The 22984-nt window shown below is 41.3% G+C and overlaps 1 protein-coding gene across 5 annotated transcripts in view; it reads left to right on the top strand.

Annotated features, from left to right (window-relative positions):
* The window catches only part of TRAPPC9 (trafficking protein particle complex subunit 9), a 551813-nt gene that overhangs the window by 71168 nt on the left and 457661 nt on the right, over positions 1–22984 (top strand). For all 5 annotated transcript variants that reach the window (XM_071803771.1, XM_065830982.2, XM_065830984.2 and 2 more), the window contains 3 exons: positions 1575–1718; positions 16734–16860; positions 20463–20608. In XM_071803771.1, coding sequence (XP_071659872.1) covers positions 1575–1718; positions 16734–16860; positions 20463–20608 — 417 coding nt within the window. The remainder of the gene's footprint in view (positions 1–1574; positions 1719–16733; positions 16861–20462; positions 20609–22984) is intronic.

A 22984-nucleotide genomic window follows, 5' to 3' on the forward strand; every position in this document is an offset into this window, starting at 1 on the left:
TATGTAAAGGGTGAGTGTCAGGAGGATGGAGCCAGGCTCTTCTCGGTGACAACCAATGATAGGACAAGGGGCAATGGGTTCAAACTGGAACACAGGAGGTTCTGCTTAAATCTGAGAAGCAACTTCTTCCTGGTGAGGGTGTCAGAGCCTGGCCCAGGCTGCCCAGGGAGGTTGTGGAGTCTCCTTCTCTGCAGACATTCAAACCCGCCTGGACACCTTCCTGTGGAACCTCAGCTGGGTGTTCCTGCTCCATGGGGGGATTGCACTGGATGAGCTTTCCAGGTCCCTTCCAACCCCTGACACTCTGGGATTCTGTGAGCAGCAGGCAGAATATTCTTTTGTGAGCATCTCTTGACTATTGTTGGGATTCCAGTTTGATGATGTCTTGTAAATTCAATTGTAAATTCAGTTATTTCTGTATGTGCTGGGTCATTTAGCCATTGAAATAGTGGAGTCATCTGGTCAGTTCAGTGAAGGGAAATTATAGAAAAACTCACCTTAAGAAGGAAAATTATGTTCTGGCCTATGATCGAAAAGGAAAAGACTGGGATGGGTCTTTGCTGGGAGAAGAGGTCGCAGAAATTCTGCCAGAACTGATGATTACAAAAACGACATGATTGGTTTTTATCTTCCATTTTTAAGTGACCTTTACGTTGCACTGAAGTGCTTTGTCAGATTTTACCCCTAAAATGGCAATTTTGGAGATGTATGGAAGGATCGCTGTGAACAGTAAGAAGTGTGGGATAAGAGCAGCGTTTGATACCTGAAAAATAATGAGACTCGTGTGTGTGCAAAAGAGAAACTCTCAAGGTTTGTTCATAGTAAATATTTCCAGACAATTTTGCCTAATGCTCAAGGGTAATAGAAGGAAAGCTGTAGAAGTTTATGAAGTATTGCACATCTTGGAATATCTGTTATTTAAGAACTATTGCTCTTGCTTACTCCTAAAAGCAAGTTGCATTTCATGAAGAGTAGTGCAAATTACATTTTTGAAAAAGAAATTATGTTATGATGATCTTTTTATTGTTACCATAGACACTTAGCAAATTTATAATCCCAAACTTAGTTTTTAAAGACTGAAAATCAGGAAATGTCCCTCATGTCCCATAGTTTTACTCCTTTTTATTTACTGTTAGTGGCCAGGAAAGCTTTTAGAGAAAACATTTTGTTGGATCTTTAAAGAGTGTTAAGAATGACTCGATTTGGATAAAAATGAAGTTCCTGTATGAAATCTCATGTGAAGTTCTTGCTCAGAGAATTTAAAATCATAAAACTTTCAAGGGTTTGTGTATCATTTTGGTTTCACTTCGTGAGAAGGTTTAAATTCATTTTCTGGATTCTAACGATAAATTAGTTGGTAAGCATATAGAACAAAAATTGCTTTCACATCTAAATATTCAAGCAGAGTCAAAGCTCCTATTTTTCGAGTACAAGATTGGGATTTTGTAATTATTGGTTCCATTGGATGATGCGTCATTAAATTACTACTTTGCATATAAAGAAAACTAAAAGAAAGAGTTGTTTAGTGATGACTTTTAGCTTTTAAAAGCATGAAACGCCTTCTTTTTTCGTAGGAACTCATCGGGGATGGGCTGCGGTGCAGATGCGTTTGCTCCATGAACTGGTTTACGCCTCCAGACGAATGGGCAACCCTGCTCTCTGCGTCAGGCATCTGTCTTTCCTTCTCCAGACCATGCTGGATTTTCTTTCTGATCAAGGTATGATTATCGAAAGAGAGAGATATTTGTCCTTTTTCTTCCCTGAAATACTGAATTGGAGGAGTAACAGGGAGCACAGAAGTGAAGGAATTCTGCGTACGCATGAAGTAGCTTGTTGTTCGTAATCTGTCATGTATATTGTGTTATTGGTTTTAAATATTAATATCCTGATCTCTGTAGGGTCTAAAATAAAACTTGCGTTAATATTTTCCACTTGTAGATTGACTGCCTCAAGCCTAATGCTCTAATGCTCTGTTAATGAAGAGATTGAGAGGACTTGAGGTGGAAGAGTAAATTCAGATGCATGTACAGTAGTTCAGACTCAATGGACCGTGAGCTTTCTGATGAAATAGGTTTCCTAATGAAACTTTCATGGTGCGGATACAGAATCCGGCTAAGGGAGTTCGACCCTTGTCTCTGTATTGGAGATGATGAACTTGTAGAAGCTGAACGTGATGGAATCGCATTAAATAGGGTTTAACTAGGACAGTAGGCTTAACCTTCTGTCAGTTTCTGGGGTTTCTTTCCAAATTTTAGCTCGGCAATAAATTTCAGTGGGATTTAGTAAATTTGTTGGTGGATGACAATGGGATGAATGTGCCTGTGGCTGATGCTCATGGCACTGGTGTGTGCGAGGGCCACGTAGCATTTACAAAATCACCTGGAAGAGCAAAAAGTGACAACTGTTCTGTTGGTATTACATTTCAAAGGAAAGATGTTTTGAACAGGTTTATCACCCAGATTAATAAGATCGAACTGGTAATGCAAGGTTTGAAAAAATGTTATTAATACATTAGGTAAAAAGTGCTTTGTTTTTTTTTCAGTTATTCCCTCATTTACGATAAAGGGAATGGGAATAAAATTGCATAGGTCTTTACCCGCCAGTGAATTCCTCTGTTTAGTGGCTCAAATCGGTAGTGGAGGAAGGGGAGGAACTGCAAAGAACTGATGAACTCTAATAAATTATCTTCTTGTCTGTAGATTTTGTTGTCAAAGGGTCCTTGGATTTTTAATGAAGCTCCGTTGATTTGTGCATGGGAAGTTTGGCTGAAGACGACGTTTTAAGCTCTCTTACTGTGCATGTCTAGATATTAAATTTGCTCATTCCTAATCCTAAAAATGTGTGAAATCTTAAAGAGAAGCAACTTTTGTGGTTCTTGTCTTGAGACATTATACATCTGAGTAAAGCTTCCAGTTTCATAACACCTCCGATGTTTAATGGCTTTGAAAAATCAGACTAAATATTCTCCGATGTGTTTGAAAAGCAGCTGAATTGTTTTCTCCTCTCGTGACAACATGCAAAATAGAACTTGGTGTTGTGTTTGAAGCCTTTTACTGACGGCACGTCGCTCAAACACGGGTCGTGATGTTCTGGACTGGCTGGAGTGTGGATGATGCCAGTGCCAGAAATGTATTTCTGCTTGGCAATTTTTTGGTAATTCTTCTGAGGTTGATATCGTGAGATGTTGTGCGAGAGTCCATTTAGCATAAGAAATTACTTTAAATTTCTAGTTTCAGAAAAAATATCAGATTAGGAAAAAATAAACCAACAAAACGCCTTCAACGTTGGATTGTAGTAAAGGGCAGTAGCAGGATGACTTGAATACATAGGATTATGGGACTTATATTTTAAGTCTGTGAATAGTTTCCTTTGTTTTAAGAGAGTTGTAAATACTGTGCTTCTCTGAAGATCATGACTGAAACGTCCAGGTTTCCTTAAGCAATCAAAGATTGAGCTAGGAAACTGAAATAATACGTTAGCATTGGAGTTCAAGATTCTCAAGATTTTATTACTTATCTGTGCTGTGCAGAAAGTTGCCGAGTTTGACCTGAATATGTTATTTTCTTAAATGGAATAAATGTTTTTAAATAAATAAATGTTTTTAAAGCTTGCAATGATAATACATCTTAAATCCTATGCCTGGATTTAAAATTCAGGTAGTTTGCAATGTGCTTCTCAGTGTAACTCTGCCATTAAGATCCTCTTGTCCTGTGACTGTTGTGCTTTAGTTCTTTCCAGTTTTCTGGTGAGTTTTGCTGATCTGGGTCTCAGGGCTTCTTTGCTTACCGAGTCTAAGATTTTGAACAATTTTGCCTTATTTATCTTGCTACTGATGCCATGAAGAAATTTGTTTTAACCCTAGCAAACTAAAAATGATACAAATGCACCCCCCAGGGTGGATGCACATCACCCTGGCCACAGCCATTGATTCTGCTGAAAGACACGGAATCTTTAGTGAAAGAATTAACTCGTTATGACACTTCTGTTCAATCTTGCGTGTCATGAAGGACTTGAGGGATTCCCTTCCTGTCTCTGGGTATTTTATCTTCAGAAGAAAACCTCATTGGCAGAGCTCATCAGTCCCTATGAGGAGGGATTTCAGTGCGTGGATTTTGATTTTCAGTTTGCCGGCTTTACAAATATCCATATAGGCGTTGCACCACGGGGCGGCTGAGATCATTATGTGGTCAGCCGTTGTTTTTATGGTGTATTTTAGATAGTCATTGGACTTGGTCAACGGGATGATAAAAATATCACTCCATCTACAAAAAAAGGTTTTTATTCCTTTCAAAGTTTTTGTTCCTTGCCCCTCAGCTCCAGAAGGACAGGGAACTGCTGGAGAGAGTCCAGCGTAGGGCAACAAAGATGCTGAAGGGAGTGGAGCATCTCCCGTGTGAGGAAAGGCTGAGGGAGCTGGGGCTCTGGAGCTGGAGAAGAGGAGACTGAGGGGTGACCTCATTCATGTTTACAGATATAGAAAGGGTGAGTGTCAGGAGGATGGAGCCAGGCTCTTCTGGGTGACAACCAATGGTAGGACAAGGGGTAATGGGTTCAAACTGGAACGCAGGAGGTTCCACTAAAATATGAGAAGAAACTTCTTTGTGGTGAGGGTGTCAGAGCCTGGCCCAGGCTGCCCAGGGAGGTTGTGGAGTCTCCTTCTCTGCAGACATTCAAACCCGCCTGGACACCTTCCTGTGGAACCTCAGCTGGGTGTTCCTGCTCCATGGGGGGATTGCACTGGATGAGCTTTCCAGGTCCCTTCCAACCCCTGACGTTCTGGGATTCTGTGAAATGTCCTGAGTTGAATTTTCAGAAATATCCCTGGTTGTGTAAATTTTACTGATGTGATTCTGAACTCATTTGTGACAAGATTCTGCACCTGCTGCAGTACTGGCTGTTATTTGACACTTCAAAATAATACGACACTTTAACCTGCGCTGTGCAAACCTTGGAGGTTTGTAAGTTTTGCTCTCATGAAAACAGTCTTTCACTTCCAGAAGATGCTTTATTCTTATTCTATCCTTACATCATCCTCCCTGATGAAGAACCTCTGCCAAAATTTATGCTGAATGCTGTTTCAGTTCCCCGTGTCCTCTAGATCAGTTGCGATGGACCTGTCGCTATTGGCTGGGCAGACACTTTGATAACTCAACAGCTTAGAGGTGCTGGTGGCTGGAGGACCAGGGACCGCACACCGATCACCTGAGGTTGCTTTCAGAACCTTTTCATCCTCCTTTCAAGACTCCTGTGCTCAAGCAATGGCTGTTGTGTCAATGGCCTGGGTGAGGCCTGTGCTTTTTGCGAACAAGTGATGAGTTAAGAAAAGTATCCCCAAACCTTGTTTAGCTTCAGAAATGATGGTCAAGCCTGGGCTGATTGTAATTTGGCGATGTCACGTCTGACAACTCTTAAAATATGCCTTTGTATCTCACAGCTTGAAAGAGGAAGCAATGCCGTATTTTACAGGCATTTTTATTTATAGAACCGATTGCATATGCATTCACTTGGTGATAATTAAATTTCAAATTGCCATATAGGAAATAAGAAAGAATATTAAACTCAGGTTGTAAAAATTGGCAGCTAGATCAAAAGTAAGTGTGAAAATGCCCTTAAGAGTAACCCTCTGCCGAGCCTATATTGGCAGCAGTAAAGACCAGACTCGGTTTCTGAGAATCTTTACTTAAAACATTGTCTCGAATTTTCACCCAAACAGCTGGGAAAATAGAACCAAGCTACATGGGCACTCGGTGAGTTCTACTTCCCCACACACGTCGAACTAAATGGTGTTTCACTGGAGAAGGGGATCAGAAAGACTCATGAACCTATAAGCACCTGCTGCTACTCTAGAGCATGGAATTATTTAAACCCACCTCTTGTTTTGAGAGGCTGCTGGAGCAACTTCTTGTTTTATGTTCACCTGACTGGATCCTGTTTATGTCTTGCTATGACTTTCTCATTTTTTTCCCTGTTTAGGCTGCCATAGCAAGGATTCTTGAGAGCTTCAGCTTATTTTGTTCAGTTTGAGCTGGTCACTTGCCATCACTCCTCTGTTTGTTGTTCCTCCCACCTCTTCCCATAGTGATGCTTCTCTTTTTTCCCCTGTTCTTCATATTTAGGTCATATGAAACCATCATAGAATCATATAAAGAAGATTATAAGTATAGAAATGTAAGCTAAACAAATAGTAGATTCTCAGTAAGTTTATTCTAGTCATTAAAATAAATCTTTAAAAAATTTTAAAAGGGTAATTAAACTGCAAAATAAATGCAATTTAGGAAGAAAAAGAAGTTTACTGTATGAAAGTGGATGTTGTGTCCAAGCATAGAAAGTAGAAGGGAATGTCAGACTTCATAAATTAAATCATAAATTAAATGATGAGGGGGGCAGTGAGGAACATAAGCCAAGAGAAGATTTTGAGATGTGACTTGCTGAACTCATGAAAGCAAATAACTTCTTCAGATGTATTAGAAGCAGAAAAGCTGCCAGGACTGAAACATAATCGGGGTTTAAAAACACTCAGGGAAGATTGTGCTGGATCAGAAAGCTTTGATCAAGGTTTTCTTTTTAGGAAGGAAGATTCTGAGCCTTGGTCCTTCCTCTACAGAGAAGAAACCACTGGAATTATTTCCAAGTGTAACTAGAAATGGTTTATGGTGGAGACTGATCCGAAATGTTGGACCTGATGATCCTCTTGGGTCCAACTCGGGACATTCTATGGTTCTATGAGCGATAATAAATGTCAGGTACCACAAAAAGCTCAAAGATGCTTAAAGAGTTTTAAAATTAAATTGTTGAACTGCTAACACTTTCAATTAAAGGATTTCTTAAGTTGTTTTCATTCTTATTCTAAAATTACGAGTGGCAGGTGTATCTCTGTGTTTTTTAAGAGTTCAGAGAGGGATGGAAGTTCTAAGTAGATCAGGTGGATGTATCTTCAGCGTAGGTCATTGTAGTCATCCTCTTGCTTCTGGCCATCCTGGTGATTCCTTTGGCAAGATTTTTTGCGCCCTTTATGCATATTTGGTTGTCTCAGTACAAGGTAAACCGAATTAGAACGCATCTGGAATTCAGTAAATTTGATATCGGTACTGGGTAAAGTATAAGAAGCTATAGTAAATCATAGTAGGTGTATGGATAATTGCGTTTTAATGGGAAGGAATCAGAAAATCCTTGAAGTGTGATTTTTTCCTAGGGATGTTCTTTCCAAGGAATGATGAGGCATTTAAATCAGCGTGATTTAGTTAGTACAATGTTCCTGAATTAAAGAATTAGAAATGATCAGAAGTGATAGAAGGAAACAATAAGTGAATGAGGTTATGGTTTGTTGCCCTGCGCTGGACTCTCTCCAGCAGTTCCCTGTCCTTTTGGGACTGAGGGGCCACAACTGGACACAATATTCCAGGTGTGGTCTCCCCAGGGCAGAGTAGAGGGGCAGGAGAACCTCTCTGACCTACTGACCACCCCCTTCTAATCCAGCCCAGGTACCATTGGCCTTCCTGGCCACAAGGGCCCAGTGCTGGCTCATGGTCACCCTGCTGTCCCCAGGACCCCCAGGTCCCTTTCCCCTACACTGCTCTCTAATAGGTCATTCCCCAACTTATACTGGGTTGTTCCTGCCCAGATGCAGGAGAGTGGAAAGTAAGAGATCCCATGTTGGAAACCTTTCCTTAGAAGGTTTACCTTGTGCTGACTGTCACAAATATTCCCCTGAAATACGTGTAGTGGCGGCAACAACTGCTTTGCTCTGTAGTTTCTCACCTGTGCTGCAATATTTGCTGATACAGATGTAGCCTGTCAGCACTTTGCAATGTTTTCTAATCATAAGGAACATTATTCCTGAATACTGCATTTAAGTTAGGGCAGCATTTCCCCTGAGATCTTCTACAGTGTGTAAATTAATTTTTAGAAAGGTAAAAGTTATTAATTTCAAGGGCTGAGAAGAACGGAGCTTTAATCAGGCTGAACAGAGAATATAATGCAAATTAAAACTTGATGTAAACTTCAGAGTTGAAGTGACGTTTACTTAACTGACACTAATGAACTGGTTTTAATGCACTGCATGGTATTTTAGTTGACAAAGTACCTGCCTCATCAATAAATCTTTCAAAAAGGAGCTGGTTTGGTTGGTTTTGCAGTATTAAAATTAACTGATCTCAGGATGGAGACTGAAATCTTCAATATAACACCGGGGAATATTTATAGCAGCATGGTAGGTTCTTAGCCATTAATTGGAAATCTTTTTACGACTTCAGCATAGCGCTGTATCTTAGACGTGTATGGATATATAAAGTATATGTGTTTGTATATATAAAGAAATGTAATTGAACAGACTTGGCACCTCATGCGTGTTCGATCTATAGCAGCGGCACGATATGGTGTAAGCATTAATATATTAAAAAAAGCTTGAATATAAACGCTTTCTGACATCTTGCGATACAAGTCTGCCGAGATTGCACATGGAGGAGGAGGAAACTTCTCAGAAGCCACTTAACTCTTCTTATTCATCACGGTGCCGTGATTTTTGCAGCTTTTCGGCCAGTTCTGTGATTTCTTCAGCTGTGTGCAGTGAAACCTGAGCACTGCTCTGTGCTCCTGTTGCTGGAGCTGTTGATCTGCCACACGTTTCCCTGCTTTCTTAAAATTCAAGAGAGTCACAGCAGGGTAAAACTAACTGGGCTTGGTTTATCGCTTTAAACTCTCTCTCTGGAGCTGGTGTTGTCTAGAGACAAGCTGGCTTATTAAATAACTTCGCTCAAACTGCTTTATTAAAAAGGTGTGGTTTATTTTCCTGAAATGCGCGTCTTGTAGACTATGGAGAAAGTGAAGAGGAAAACCACAATGCCTGTGCGCGTTTATCTGTTTCTGTCCTGGTTTTGTTAAAAACAAGACCGGTTCTCTTTTAGGGATTTTTCTTTCAGCTCAGTTCTTCTAGGTGCCGGTACTTTGCTGAGCTTTAGCCTGCATATTTTTCCTAGGTTGTTGTACTCGGTGCTGATAAGAGACCATGGGAATGCTGAAGAAGCTCGTGTTTAGGTTTATTACTATGGTAGCTAAGAAAGACTGATAAGTTTTCCCATGTTCTTTTGTGAGAGGGCGTGTTTGAGGAGGGGTGGATGGAACAGGTGACTAGAACTGACCAACGGAAGTATTCCATCCCATAATCGTCATACCCCCTATATAAGAGGTGATCACGAGGGTCACGCTCTCTTTGACAATGGTTGGCATCTGGAGAGGACCCTGTCTGTCTGTCTGTCTGTGATCCACAGGCCCTGCATCCTGCAGCCAGGTTCCAGTTGCTGTGCGATCCTGCCCATGACTTCTGGGGCCTGAGCTGCACACCCAGCTCTGCTGCTGGGTGGCGCCAACTCCACATCGAGCACTTGAGATTGGTTTTGTATATTTTGTATATATATTCTCTATTTATTAGTAGTATTAGTAAAACCCTTTAAAACTCTCCAACTTGAAGTCTAAGTCTCTCTTCCTTTCCCCTTATCTTTCTTATCTTTCTGATCTAAAGGAAGGGGTGGTGGGAGGTAAAGGGGATAACTGGGAGCGTCTACCACCGTTTATTGCCACCTTGCCTTAAACCGTGACAGATTTAATTGATGACCTGTACGGGGAGAAAGGAGACCGTACCGGGGGAAAAAAGACCATACAGAGAGAGTGTACGGGAATGAGATAAGAGAAACCGTGACAGTTTCAAATAGTGATCTGCTTATCCTTGTGTTGCTTGATTAACTCTGGTTCAGATCGTGATTCAATCAATGTATTAATTTTGAAGTGAAATGAATAAATGCAACTAAGTAAAATAACAGCGGTAAGATTTACGTTCATATTCATTTGCATAGCACAAAAGATGTAAACCAACAGTTGTTTGCGTCATGTTTTATATAAAGGAAAAATGCTGTAATGTCAATGAAGATTGATCCAAATAAGAATTTGTGCTGCCTTTTTAAAAGCCAGTGTTTTTCTACTGAATGAAGCTATTTTAAGAGGTGCTATATTAACTATATTGCTAAAATTCAGCTAAATTTTATATGATGCTTAACAGATTCCATACTGCTGCTTTAGCCTAAAGCCAAATGGAATTCAGGTGCTACTGAAAGTAGCAGTTTATGTGTATGAAAAAGAAATACCATGTTTAAAACAGGAACATCCATGTAGTTTGATCTCCCTACATGGTGTCCAAATGATTTAATGTGCTAAGAGAAGAAGGGGAAGGTTGAGTGATAACAAAGAATTGTTTTAATGATTGGAAATCTTGACTATATGTTAGTTGAGAGAGCTGACATGTTTTCATTGTAAGTTTTCAGTCAGTTGTCTAATTCTGTAAACAATTAAATTGTCCTTTTCTCAAGCAAGTGCTTTCTCTTTGCATCGCTACAGGATAAATTGAAACTTCAATCGTGTTGATCCTCTCTAGCCAAATTCCTGCAACTTTGCATAACAGTATATTAAGGAAAAATGTCCTGTGTGTTGTTTTTGCTGTCTCCTGTCTCTGTGCGACTTCACAGAATCGACTGGGTTGGAAAAGCCCTCCGAGATCATCCAGTCCAACCCTTGGTCCAACTCCAGTCCATTGACCAGATCATGGCACTAAGTGCCATGGCCAATCTCAGTTTAAAAACCTCCAGGGCTGGTGAGTCCAGCACCTCCCTGGGCAGCCATTCCAATGCCTGACCACTCTCTCTGCACAGAATTGCTTGCTAATCTCCAGCCTCAATTTCCCCTGGCAGAGTTGAAGCCCATGGCCCCTTGTCCTATTGCTGAGTGCTTGGGAGAAGAGCCCAATCCCCACCTGGCTAGAACTGCCCTTCAGGTAGTTCTAGAGAGTGCTGAGCTCACCTCTAAGCCTCCTCTTCTCCAGACTAAACAAGCCCAGGTCCCTCAGCCTCTCCCCATAGGTCTTGTGTTCCAGTCCCTTCCCCAGTCTTGTTGCTCTTCTCTGGACCCGCTCCAGCACTTCAATCTCTTTCCTGGGCTGAGGGGCCCAGAACTGAACACAATACTCCAGGTGTGGCCTCCCCAATGCAGAGTACAGGGGCAGGACCACTGCCCTTGTCCTGCTGACCACGTTCTTTTTGATACAGGACAGGATACCATTGGCCTTCTTGGGCCCAAAATACAAAGTCAAGCGTGTTTAAATTATGCTGTTGTATCTGTAAATTTGTACAAAACCTGCTTTGCTCAAAAGCAACTTTACATTAAGGTAGGTCTTCTGGTATTTCTTAACATGAAAAAGCCATTAATATTGTCCAGTGGTTTGCACACTGATTTTGTATTTACAAAACATATTTTTGTAGTGTTCAGAGTATACAGACATCTGTAGTTCTCAGATACAGTGGAACACGAGATCCTGCAATTTTAATGGCGTGTTTCTGAACTCCGACTTCAGCTGTATCAATTTTTCATGAGACTTTGTCTAAAAATACTTTTCTGCTAACGGTGAATTTCAATCTGACTGTGACTCTGTGTACACATTATCTAAAATGGTTAAAAATATAGTAACAGGAGACTGTGATGTGTTTAATCAATGCCTTCCCTTTCTCTCTCTTTGTGGTGGTCATCTTGGAAGCAGAAAACACTCTGCTGCTGCCAGACAACTCATAACTGATAATTTATTTTTCAAGGTTGAGCTATCAAACAACAAATAACTGAATCCTTTTGCTTTCGTTCTCTTTGTATGGATAGAGCCACTGATTTTCCCTATAAAAACCACTTTTAAGTCTATTGAGAAAACCTGGTGTGGAGAACACATCAGGGGCTTGAATTCTCTTCCAGTTTCACAACACCTAAATTAATTCTCAATGGCTTTAATTCTTTTGTCATCCAGTTGGCTGGTCAATCTGCATTTGTGTTCCGTCTAACTGATGACCTAATTAATATAGGTAGGAATCTGAAATGTAGCTGTTGAGGGCAGTGTAAAAACATCAGTACATGCTGAGATTTATTGCAGTAAAGAATATTGGAATGAAAAGCCGTTAATTGCTTGTGTTGCTTCCAAAGCAACTTGGTCAAGTATCAGATCTCTGAGCAGCTTGAAGTTGTGTTTATTTTCTCCATGTATTTTTCAGAAAGATATCAGAGGTGCTGTTTGTTTGCTAAAATTTACGTTCATGATTTTTTTTTGTAAAAATACTGTCATCTAATACTGATCAGATTTAATGTCATGGAAAAACAGGTGACGCTTGCCTGCAAATTAGAGGAGACCTGCTTTGTTCTGCTGAATGAAACAACTGAAATACTGAATTAGATTGATCCTGCAAGTCTTTGGGTACTGAGCGTCCAAATAGGATGCTTGCTGTCCATTTGCATCCATCCCAAACTAGAGTTGAGGGACTACCTGAAAGGCCATCAAGAACTTTGCATGCATCCTATTGATATAATCTAGTGATTAACATGGAGGTAAAACATCTTGCTTTTTTCTGCTACCTGGCTGACTTTTCTGTCTTGCTACACATTACTAGTAATTTATCAAGATATTTGCTGCAGGACCTCTCCTTTGATTCCCCTTTATAAACATTATTTCTTGTTTTCAAGGGGGAAGGAAAAGCTCCACCAGCCCAAAGAACCCTGGCTGCTATTTATCTTCAATTCTGGGCTTATCACCATGGGAAAATGGAAGTCAGAAGGCTTTTAGCTATTTGTTTCCCATCTTTTCCGATATATTAGCAAGTCGCATAAGGAGATAGAAAGTTGCTTGTTTTTTAGTGTAACTGGCAGGTCACACACCAAACGTTCCCATTCTTCATTCTACGTTGGTGGGGGTTGTTCTGCAGGAGACACAATGACTTGATCAGAACAAGATCAACCAATTGACTTGACTTCTCCCCTTGACTTGACTTCTCCCCTTGACTTGACTTCTCCCCTTGACTTGACTTCTCCCCTTGACTTGACTTCTCCCCTTGACTTGACTTCCCCCCTTGACTTGACTTCCCCCCTTGACTTGACTTCCCCCCTTGACTTGACTTCCCCCCTTGACTTGACTTCCCCCCTTGACTTGACTTCCCCCCTTGACTTGACTTCCCCCCTTGACTTGACTTCCCCCCTTGACTTGACTTCCCCCCTTGACTTGACTTCCCCCCTTGACTTGACTTCCCCCCTTGACTTGACTTCCCCCCTTGACTTGACTTCCCCCCTTGACTTGACTTCCCCCCTTGACTTGACTTCCCCCCTTGACTTGACTTCCCCCCTTGACTTGACTTCCCCCCTTGACTTGACTTCTCTTGATTGTTTGTTCTCTTGACATGAAGTAGTTAAGCAAGAAATTACCAAGAATAATGGGGGACTTGCAAAATTTTTGGTTGTCAGAAGCGGCCAAAAAAAGGGTAGTGAAACAATTTGATATGAAAGGGGGAAATTGTGCTACAAGGTTATACGGAATAAACTGAGAAGTGGCAGTACTGCCTATGGCTTTGTTCAACTTTATTCGGTTGCAGCTGCTCTAAGATCCTGATCTCCCAACGAGTCTGGGAAGAGACTGGAGTAAAAAAAAATCATGAACGCGGTTATTTCAGATGAGAAAATAACCCATCGTTTCTCACTCAATAAATGAGTCTCTGCAATACCTACACAAGAGGATCTGTGGTGTTTCCAGCCGTGGCGCAGGCTTTTAAAGCTGTTGAGGTGAATTCACAGGTCAAAGGATCAAGTGGTGATTATTGTTGTGCTGACACACAAAAGCATGAAGAGACCAGGTAGGTAAAGACCTCCAAGAGCGGCTGTTTTCTCTTTCTTCTTTGTGAAGAGAAAGAAAAGTACTGGTGATAACTTTGTCACAGTCTTTTAAACTGTGGGTCAGTAGGCTCAGTTGTTGAATTGATGCTTTCTGGAGGCTCCTGCAGCTTCTGATTGTGTCAAAATACAACAACAGCCAGGATTTTGGCAACTATAAAGCTTTGCAAATTTGTCTGAGCAGAGAAGTTGGTGTCATTCATTTGTACCACAGAGAGCAGGTAGCAAAAGTGCTCAGTCAAGGGAGGAAGTCTTCAACATTTGCTTTCAGAAGTGGTGCTCAGGGAAGACGATGCAGCTCTTGCTCTTTCGCATCATGAATTTTTCTCGATGCAGGTTCGTGAGCGTCTCAGCAGAGATGAAGTGCTAAGTAAAAAGTAGTAGAGCTGCTGACTTGGTGGCAGCATGTTATAAACTGCATTTCATACCGGATCAGCATAGAAAAGTGCCTCGTTTTAGCCTTGTCTTTGCAGAAAGCATGCTCAGCTTCAACTGTGAAATAAGAATATGACTCTCAAATCTATAAACAAATCCTTCTTGCAAGTGGCAGCGTGCTTTCTTTGAATACGATAATTGATGGTGTTTCACGCTAGGAAATGAAAGCCAGTGCTTCAGAATGACAGACCTGTGGTTTCAAGCAGAATTAAGCACACGCTCTAGCGTCATCTTCATCATTCTTGGTAGCTGTGACATTTTCCATCTCAGTGGTTTCTACTTGTACTATGCGCCCTTGCTCACGTAACATGCCAAATAACAACCTGAATGCTGTAGCCTAAAATATTGATGAAAATACTCACTACGACTGCTGGCTCAGTCTTCGACCGCTAGAACTGGCTGTGCTACGCTAGTCTGAGTGCAGGTGTATGTCTAATAATCTATTTCTGGGAACATTTACTTCACGTGATTAAAATGTGGTGAGTGGCTTGAGAGCTCGATGAAATATTGACACAAGTGAGGCAATTTGTCAGTTATGTGGCATTAATTTAATAGTGAAGATGCTTAAAATCAGTGTTTATTTGCTTTGAAATAGTGTGTACTCATGGCCTTAGATGCTTGCAAACTGAAATGGATTGATGTGGGCAGCACAACCATCAGGGGATGTTTGTGCCTTGAAAGGCCTAAGATGGTGTTCTGGGCAGTGGAAAGGCTTTACAGGATATGTTCCTCTCATGTTTTTCTCAATCTTCCCTCTAACAGCTGCTACACAGCATTTTTTACCCTTTCTCAAAGATATAATCACAGAAGTGCCACCAGCGGAGCTTTGGGGTGCAACCAGTCTGGAGTTGACTGGAACTGGAAAGCAGCTCTGCAGAGAAGGACCTGGGAGTTCTGGTGAACAACAGGTTGACCATGAGCCAACAATGTGCCCTCATGGCCAAGAGGCCAATGGTACCTGGGGTGCATTAGGAGGAGTGTGAGCAACAGGTCAGGGAGGTTGTTCCTCCCCCTTTGCTCTGCTCTGGTGAGGCCACATCTGGAGTTCTGTGTCCAGTTCTGGGCTCCCCAGTTGAAGAAGGACAAGGAATTACTGGAGGGAGTCCAGTGGCTATGAAGATGCTGAGGGGTCTGGAGCATCTTTCTTATGAGGAGAGACTGAGAGAGCTGGGGCTGTTCAGCCTGGAGAAGAGAAGCTGAGAGGGGATCTCATCAATGTTTATAAATATCTCCAGGGTGGGTGTCAAGAGGATGGACCAGACTCTTTTCAGTGGTGCCCAATGACAGGATGAGGGGCAACGGGCACAGACTGAAGCGCAGGAGATTCCGTCTGAATATGAGGAGAAACTTCTTTCCTTTGAGGTGCCAGAGCCCTGGACCAGGCTGCCCAGAGAGGTTGTGGAGTCTCCTTCTCTGGAGACATTCAGACCCAGCTGAACACCTTCCTGTGTGATCTGCTCTGGTGAACCTGCTTTAGCAGGTGGGTTGGACTGGATGATCTCCAGGGATCCCTTCCAACCCCAACCATTCTGTGTTGCTCTCTGACATGGAGCTGCTCCTGGTCTCAGAAAGGCCACTTGCTACTAAACCCCTGTTATAAACCCAATATACTTATTTAAGCACATTTTTTGGAAAGCTGTATTTGCTACAACCCTTCCCTTTTCTATGTTTGTTTTGTCATTAACTATTTTCATCTCCAAACCATTTTCTAGCAACACTTTAGTTATTGAATAGTTATTTTTATTGGTAGCACATATATTGAAGAATATTCACTGTGCTTTACAACAATATAGGTTGAAGATTTTTCATCTATCTCATTCTCCCCTCTAAACACACACTCTCAGGCTTATTTGCATTTGCAGACTCCCATTTAATCAGATAAATAGGATTTTGTGTTCTGGACATTAACTGCCAAATAACCTTTTATTTTAATTTGAGACGTAATTGTATATACATTGTAGAAAATAATTGTTGGATAAAATTGATAAGCATTTATTGTTGAAGATAACCCACATAACTTATGTTTGTTGGAATGTTCTTGTATTTTTAAGCAAAACCAAAGCCATTTTCTTACCAGTTGTTATGATTTAGTAGCATAATATGATCAAATTAGTTTATTAATAAGAATTAGGTAGTTTTAACACAAGGTAACATCAGAAGTAGTTTGTTTCTTTTCTTTGCCTTTGGTATTGTTTCTGCTAATGTTTCATAACAAGGCTCGTTCACATAACGATGCTCTTATTAATAACCTTTACACCTTTGAAGCCACTTGTGTCAGATATGTAGATTTACTAGATAAACTGTAGAAATTTTTATCTTGATAATGAAAAAATTAACAAAAACTTGACATAGATCAACACCGCAACAATTCTGAAAAGTCCAGGAAACTGTATTACTTAAGGTCACTAAATTATATTTGATTCTTCCCTTATGGCTTCTGGAGCGTAACTCTGAGCATCCTATGCAAAAATTAGTTGTAGAAGATTGGCTTATAGCTTCACCTTTTGTTACATGTACGTTTGAAATTGTTTTTAAATTTTATTGTAAACAAATTTATTTTCTAGAAAAGAAAGATGTAACACAGAGCTTGGAAAGCTACACAGCAAAATGTCCTGGTACGATGGAAATCATCACCCTTCCGGATGGTTTGAAGTTGCCTCCTGTTCCGTTCACCAAATTGCCTATAGTGAGGTAAGACTCCAAAATACAATCTTTAACTTTTCCACAGTACCTGTCAAAGGATACTGGAAGGATGTGATTGTCTCAGTTTGCGTAAGTTGGTCACAATAACATATAAAAATGTCAGGATGTCAAATTGTTTTGAGAAGTTCGTAGCAAAAATTGAACCTTTGAGCAGCAAACACTTGTCATGGTCTTTATTTTTTTAAAACTGTCTTTCAAGAGTTTCTCACATAGTCCAAAAAATGTATTTTGTAATTGCAGCGGAGACTCAAGTTTAGATACCTGATCATACTGAGGATCCATGGAGCTCAGAACTCGGCTGGAACTGATGCCTTTTGTAGCTGTTCCTTTCCAGATGCTGCGTTTTCAAGCTGGCGCCGTCGCTGGCCTGTTCTAAATCACAGAATCACAGAATGGACTGGGTTGGAAGAGACCTCAGAGATCATCGAGTCCAACCCTTGGTCCAACTCCAATCCATTGACCAGATCATGGCACTAAGTGCCATGGCCAATCTCAGCTTAAAAACCTCCAGGGCCGGTGAGTCCAGCACCTCCCTGGGCAGCCATTCCAATGCTGACCACTCTCTCTGCAAAGAATTGCTTGCTAATAGCCAACCTCAATTTTCCCTGGCAGAGTTGAAACCCGTGGCCCCTTGTCCTATTGCTGAGTGCCTGGGAGAAGAGCCCAATCCCCACCTGGCTAGAACTGCCCTTCAGGTAGTTCTAGAGAGTGCTGAGCTCACCTCTAAGCCTCCTCTTCTCCAGACTGAACAAGCCCAGCTCCCTCAGCCTCTCCCCATAGGGCTTGTGTTCCAGTCCCTTCACCAGTCTTGCTGCTCCATGTTCCTTTTTGTGCCAAGACCATGCAGTCAGTCTGATGAATAAATACCTTGTTTAGATTAAAGCCTGGCATGAAGTATTAGAGCACGAGAGAGAGAGAAAACAGCCATTGGGCATCAATAATAAAAGACTAAATGAAAATCTTTGTCAAGGAGTGGCTTTTTGAAGGGAAGATAATTGGTATTCACAAAAAAATATGGTAGAAGTTATTAAAAAGAGTTCTCATAGAGATTTTCGTTCTCAGTGGGATGTCATCAAACATTTCATGAAAGCAGAGTTCTGATATTACAAAGAGATAATAAAGTGTGTAACCAGAGCAAAAATCATATTGATTTTTCAGATTACTTTTAGTCTCTAAAATCATCGAAATGAAAATGAAAATACATGTTTTACTCTACGAGCGTTTTTCACTATACAACTAGTTTTACTATGTTCTCTGTAACTTCTTCACTTCACATTTAATGAAGAGGGCGACCTCGTGTAACTATTTGTGGCACATTTAATGTGATAGGCCTGTTCACACTATATTTGTTGCGTGGGAGGTGCAGAAGGTGCAGGTTTGACTGGAGCATATGGTTGTGTGGAGTCAGCACGGTCACACCAGTTCCACTCGTGTCCAGGAAACAACGTTTTTTCTTCTGCTTGGACCAAATACAAAGAATAACTTGGGTCACCCCACTTTTAATGTGTATTCCAGGGGGAAAATTACATCTTCCCTGAGTAAAACCTTAATTGTTAGAACCAAAGCTCCGTATTACACTGAGACAGTTTGAATCATTTCTTATTGCTTGACCTTGAGCTTGATTTGTTTCACAAAAAAAATGTGTGTATAGAGCTAAACGAGTCATATTTGACTCTCCTAGGTCCTGTTTGCAGTCAAGACATAAGTAGTCTCTTCCAGCTTTTTCTAACCTATTTAGATACCTGCTTTAGGATGAGTTGAATTACTAGCATATGTATTAAAACACTAATTAAGCAAACTTTCTAGTACTTGAGTTATGTGATTGTAGAGAGAAGTTAGAGCAAAAGCTCCCGTGAAAACCTTTTTAAGGCAAAAAAATGTTCTTTTGAGAGCAGGAGTGTTGTCAGGCACTTGGTGCCTCTTGCAGATCTCTGTTCTAGGAATAATCTTAGTGTTACACAGTATATAAAACCAAAACTGCCTTCCTTCATCTGACTGTGTATGGTGTCTGACTGCCTTGGCTGTCAAATAGATGCAGAAATTCGATGCTAAAGTTCCTTTATGAGTCTAACCCTTAACTTGTACTAAAACAGCAGCGTTGAGTTTAGCTCTGAAGTGTTTAATCCTGAATTAGTCTCAGGTTTTTGCTTAACTTTTAAACCATGGAGGAGGTGGATTGTACTGGATGTATTAATTCTTTTTCTTCTCCATGCTGCATATTGAAGAAGTTTCAAGTCTGGGTGATACGGAAAATACCAGTCAAGTCCTTTTTTGTTGTAGGAATCATGAACGTAGAGGCCGGTCAAACCTCGAGCAACAGATTACCAAGATTTGTGAGAAAGGCTCTGCCTCACTTTAAATGTTTTGTATGCCGAGAGAAGGGGCCAAGTGCACTATATTTACTTGTATTCCTAGACCTAGCTTTAAGAACTTACTTACCATCCACGTGCTTAATTTATATGGTCAGCTTGCACTGACCTGGCTGCGCTTGGGGCCTTGAAAAAAGTTGCTGCTGTTTTGCCATGGGGTGAGGAACCCCAAATCACCATTATTTAAGAATTGCTTCTCTCCTCCTTTCTCCTTCTTGTTTATTGAAAGTTCTATAAAAGCCACAGTGATAAAACTCTGTGAGTTGTGTCCATACGTAAAGCCTCCCATTATATCTCCGCAGCAGATGTAGTGAATTGTAGGGCTGTCCATGTAGCTGGAAAGCAGCAATGCTGCAGGACTGCAGAGCTCTTTGCGCTCAATCATGCTAATTTTTGAGACATAAGTTAGGAATGTGTTGGAACACAACTGCCTGAAAGGAGCTTGGAGCATGAAAGGGGTTGGTCTCTTCTCCCAAGTAACAAGTTATAGAATGAGAGGAAATGGCCTCAGGTTGCACCAGGGGATGTTTAGATTGGATATTAGGAAAAAATTCTTAGTGGAAAGGTTTGTCAGGCATTGGACCAGGCTGCCCAGGGCAGTGGTGGAGTCACCATCCCTGGAGGGGTTTAAGAGACATGTAGACGAGGTTCTTAGGGACATGGTTTAGTGCCAGAGTCAGGTTATGGTTGGACTCGATGATCCTGAAGGTCCGTCCCTTCCAACCAAAAATGATGCTATAATTCTAAATATGGTTTTGATCAGTGTTGAACAATCTAAGCTTATGATTCAAGCTGTGCTGGAGCCCTCCAGAAACAAACACGTTCACTGATGCTGAAGACTTGTGTTTACTGTTGGCACTTCCTGGGTTACCAGTTTTTAATCCATTTAAGGTGTGGTGCTTATTTGAGACACAGATTTCTTAGCCAAAATACATTGATATACCACAGTGAAACTGGAGCATATAGTTGCCCCATTACCTTTTTCTGCTCTATAAAGAAATAGAGAAGATTTGGCTTGTCAATATCTTTATGTTCCATTACTCATGTTAAGTAGTACTTGATGTCAACCTGCCTTTTATTTAAGTATATTATTCTTTACAGTCTTTTTTCTTCACGTTTTCCATTTCAGGGGTTGTCATCACTGCCTACTCAAGAGTGTCAATGAGTATTTATCAGTTCCTTTTTAACACAACCATCTATAAAATTATGTTTATTCAACAGATCTGTGAAGCTCTTGAACCTCCCGACCAGTCTCCGGCCTCACAAAATGAAAAGTCTGCTTGGTCAGAATGTGACAACCAAAAGCCCTTTCATATACTCTCCAATTATTGCTCACAGTCGTGGGGAAGAGCGGAATAAGAAAATAGGTAAGAATATTTTGCAGTATTTCCTGTTTGTTTGTTGAATTAGAAAATCTTTCTTAATCAAGGAAGGCAAATGTGAACATTACTTTCTTCTATCTGAAATAATCACCTTTTTAACCTGAAGTTCTGAAGGGGAAAACCTTTGTTCTCTGTGGGACCGTTTCAAATTCAAAAGAGGAATAAATCTCATAGGTGATAAAGCTGATTTTCAGAGGAGATAGAATAGTTTTATTTCCTTCTCAAACAAACAAGGAATCAGAGAAAACTTATTTCTGACACACTCAGTTTGGCAGCAGCCAACTCACCCCATTATCATGTGTGGTGCCCTGAGCATCTTTTCCATATCCTATTATGATTTAACTTAAACAGATTAACTGTCTGATTAGTTGTTTTTTCTTAAAGGCAGTTCCGCAAAAATCACAAAAGCCATATAAACAATGTTTAGAATACTATAGCAATTTTCTGCAGGAGGATTATTTCGTTTATTATAAAGCTCTTCATTACAGTAATTGTGCCATTGAAAGCAGATTACAAGGCTTGTTTTGAATCCTGGATTAAGTTACAAATATTAGTAGTCCTTTTTGTTGCTTTTATGCATATCACACGTGTGATTATTTTTAACATAAGCGTTAGTGTCAGCACAAAACTGACTTGTATGACTGCGAAATAGAACTGACTGTAAAAACTTCACTACAGAAATGTTGCAGAATGTTGCTTATCGTAACGTGGCTCTTTATGTTACTGCTTTTCGTACTATGTGATCACCAAAAAAAGAGAAAAAGTAGAAAATCAATAGTTTGAAATGTCATCCAGGTTTGTTAGGTTTTCTGTATCACATTTTGAATTGTAAAATACTAAACTTCGTCACTAGTGGCTCCAACTAATTCTTCAAAGAGCTCGTTCTGGGACAAGTTAGGGCAGAAACTTGTGAGCAGGATGAGCGTGTGGACTCCTTGGTGCCTGAACTTCATGTTCCCCCCCTCCCATCCCCTTTCAAGCATGAATGCAGAGCAGAGATGGGAAATATTTTCCCTTTCCTTTATTCTTCAGTTATCTTATTACTGGTACCATGAATCCTGGGTCAGTGTTGGGCTCCTCACGCCAGGAAAGCCCTTGAGGTGCTGGAGCGAGTTGAGAGAAGGGAACGGAGCTGGGGAAGGGGCTGGAGCACAAGCGTGATGGGAGCGGCTGAGGGACCTGGGGGGTTCAGCTGGAGAACAGGAGCTGAGGGGAGACCTTCTGATCTCTGAACTGCCTGAAAGGAGCTTGGAGCATGGAGGGGGTTGGTTTCTTCTCCCAGGTAACAAGTGACAGGATGAGAGGAAATGGCCTCAAATTGCACCAGGGGAGGTTCAGACTGGATATTGGGAAAAATGTCTTCATAGAAGGGGATATCAAGCACTGGAACAGGCTGCCCAGGGCAGTGGTGGAGTCACCATCCCTGGAGGCGTTTAAAAGCCACATAGCTGATGTTCTTGGGGACATGGTTTAGTGACAGTGTTGGGTTAAAAGTTGGACATCATGATCCCGGTGCATCCCTTCCAACTCCAGACATTCTATGATTCTAACATAGAATCATTTAGGTTGGAAGAACCCACAAGAATCACTGAGTCCAACTCCTGTCCCTGCACAGGACAACCCCACAGTTCACCCCGTGTGTCTGAGGACGTTGTCCAGTCTCTTCTTGAACACTGTCAGGCTTGGGGCTGTGACACCTCCCTGCGGAGCCTGTTCAGTGTCCAGCACCCTCTGGGTGAAGAACCTTTTCCTCATGTCCAACCTGAACCTCCCCTGGCACATCTTCTGCCATTCCCTTGGGTTCTGTTGTTGGTTGCTAAAGAGAAGAGTTCGGTGCCTGCTCCTCCTCCTCCTCTTGTGAGGAAGCTGTAACCACTGTGAGGTTTCCTCTCATTCTCCTGCAGGCTGAACAAACCCAGTGTATTTGTAGCGTAGCATAGCGCATTGCTCTCTGGGACTCCTCCATTTTGCCTCTCTCCTTTTTTACCCATCCAAGAGTTCTCTTTCATCTACTTTTAAAATTGTCTCCAGCAGCGCAGCCGCCACTTGGCCTGTTCATCTGGACCATTCCTGACTGGCAGAGCCAGGACTCAGAGAATCCCTGTATGGTTTCTTTAGTCTAACCCAGGGGCTCTGCAGGCTTGTTCTAGGCTAGATGTTGGACTTAACCTGTGTGCCTCGATTATGATTAGGATGATATCCTTCACCATGAGAACATGCACATTTTCTATGTTGTTTTATGATGATATGCATTTTCAATAAATAGTTGAAACCTGGGGAATTAGGAGATAAGCAGAGGTTCCAGTATAAGTTGGGGAATGACCTATTAGAGAGCAGTGTAGGGGAAAGGGACCTGGGGGT

Source organism: Patagioenas fasciata, chromosome 2 (assembly GCF_037038585.1).
Source record: "Patagioenas fasciata isolate bPatFas1 chromosome 2, bPatFas1.hap1, whole genome shotgun sequence".
Taxonomy (NCBI): Eukaryota; Metazoa; Chordata; class Aves; order Columbiformes; family Columbidae; genus Patagioenas; species Patagioenas fasciata.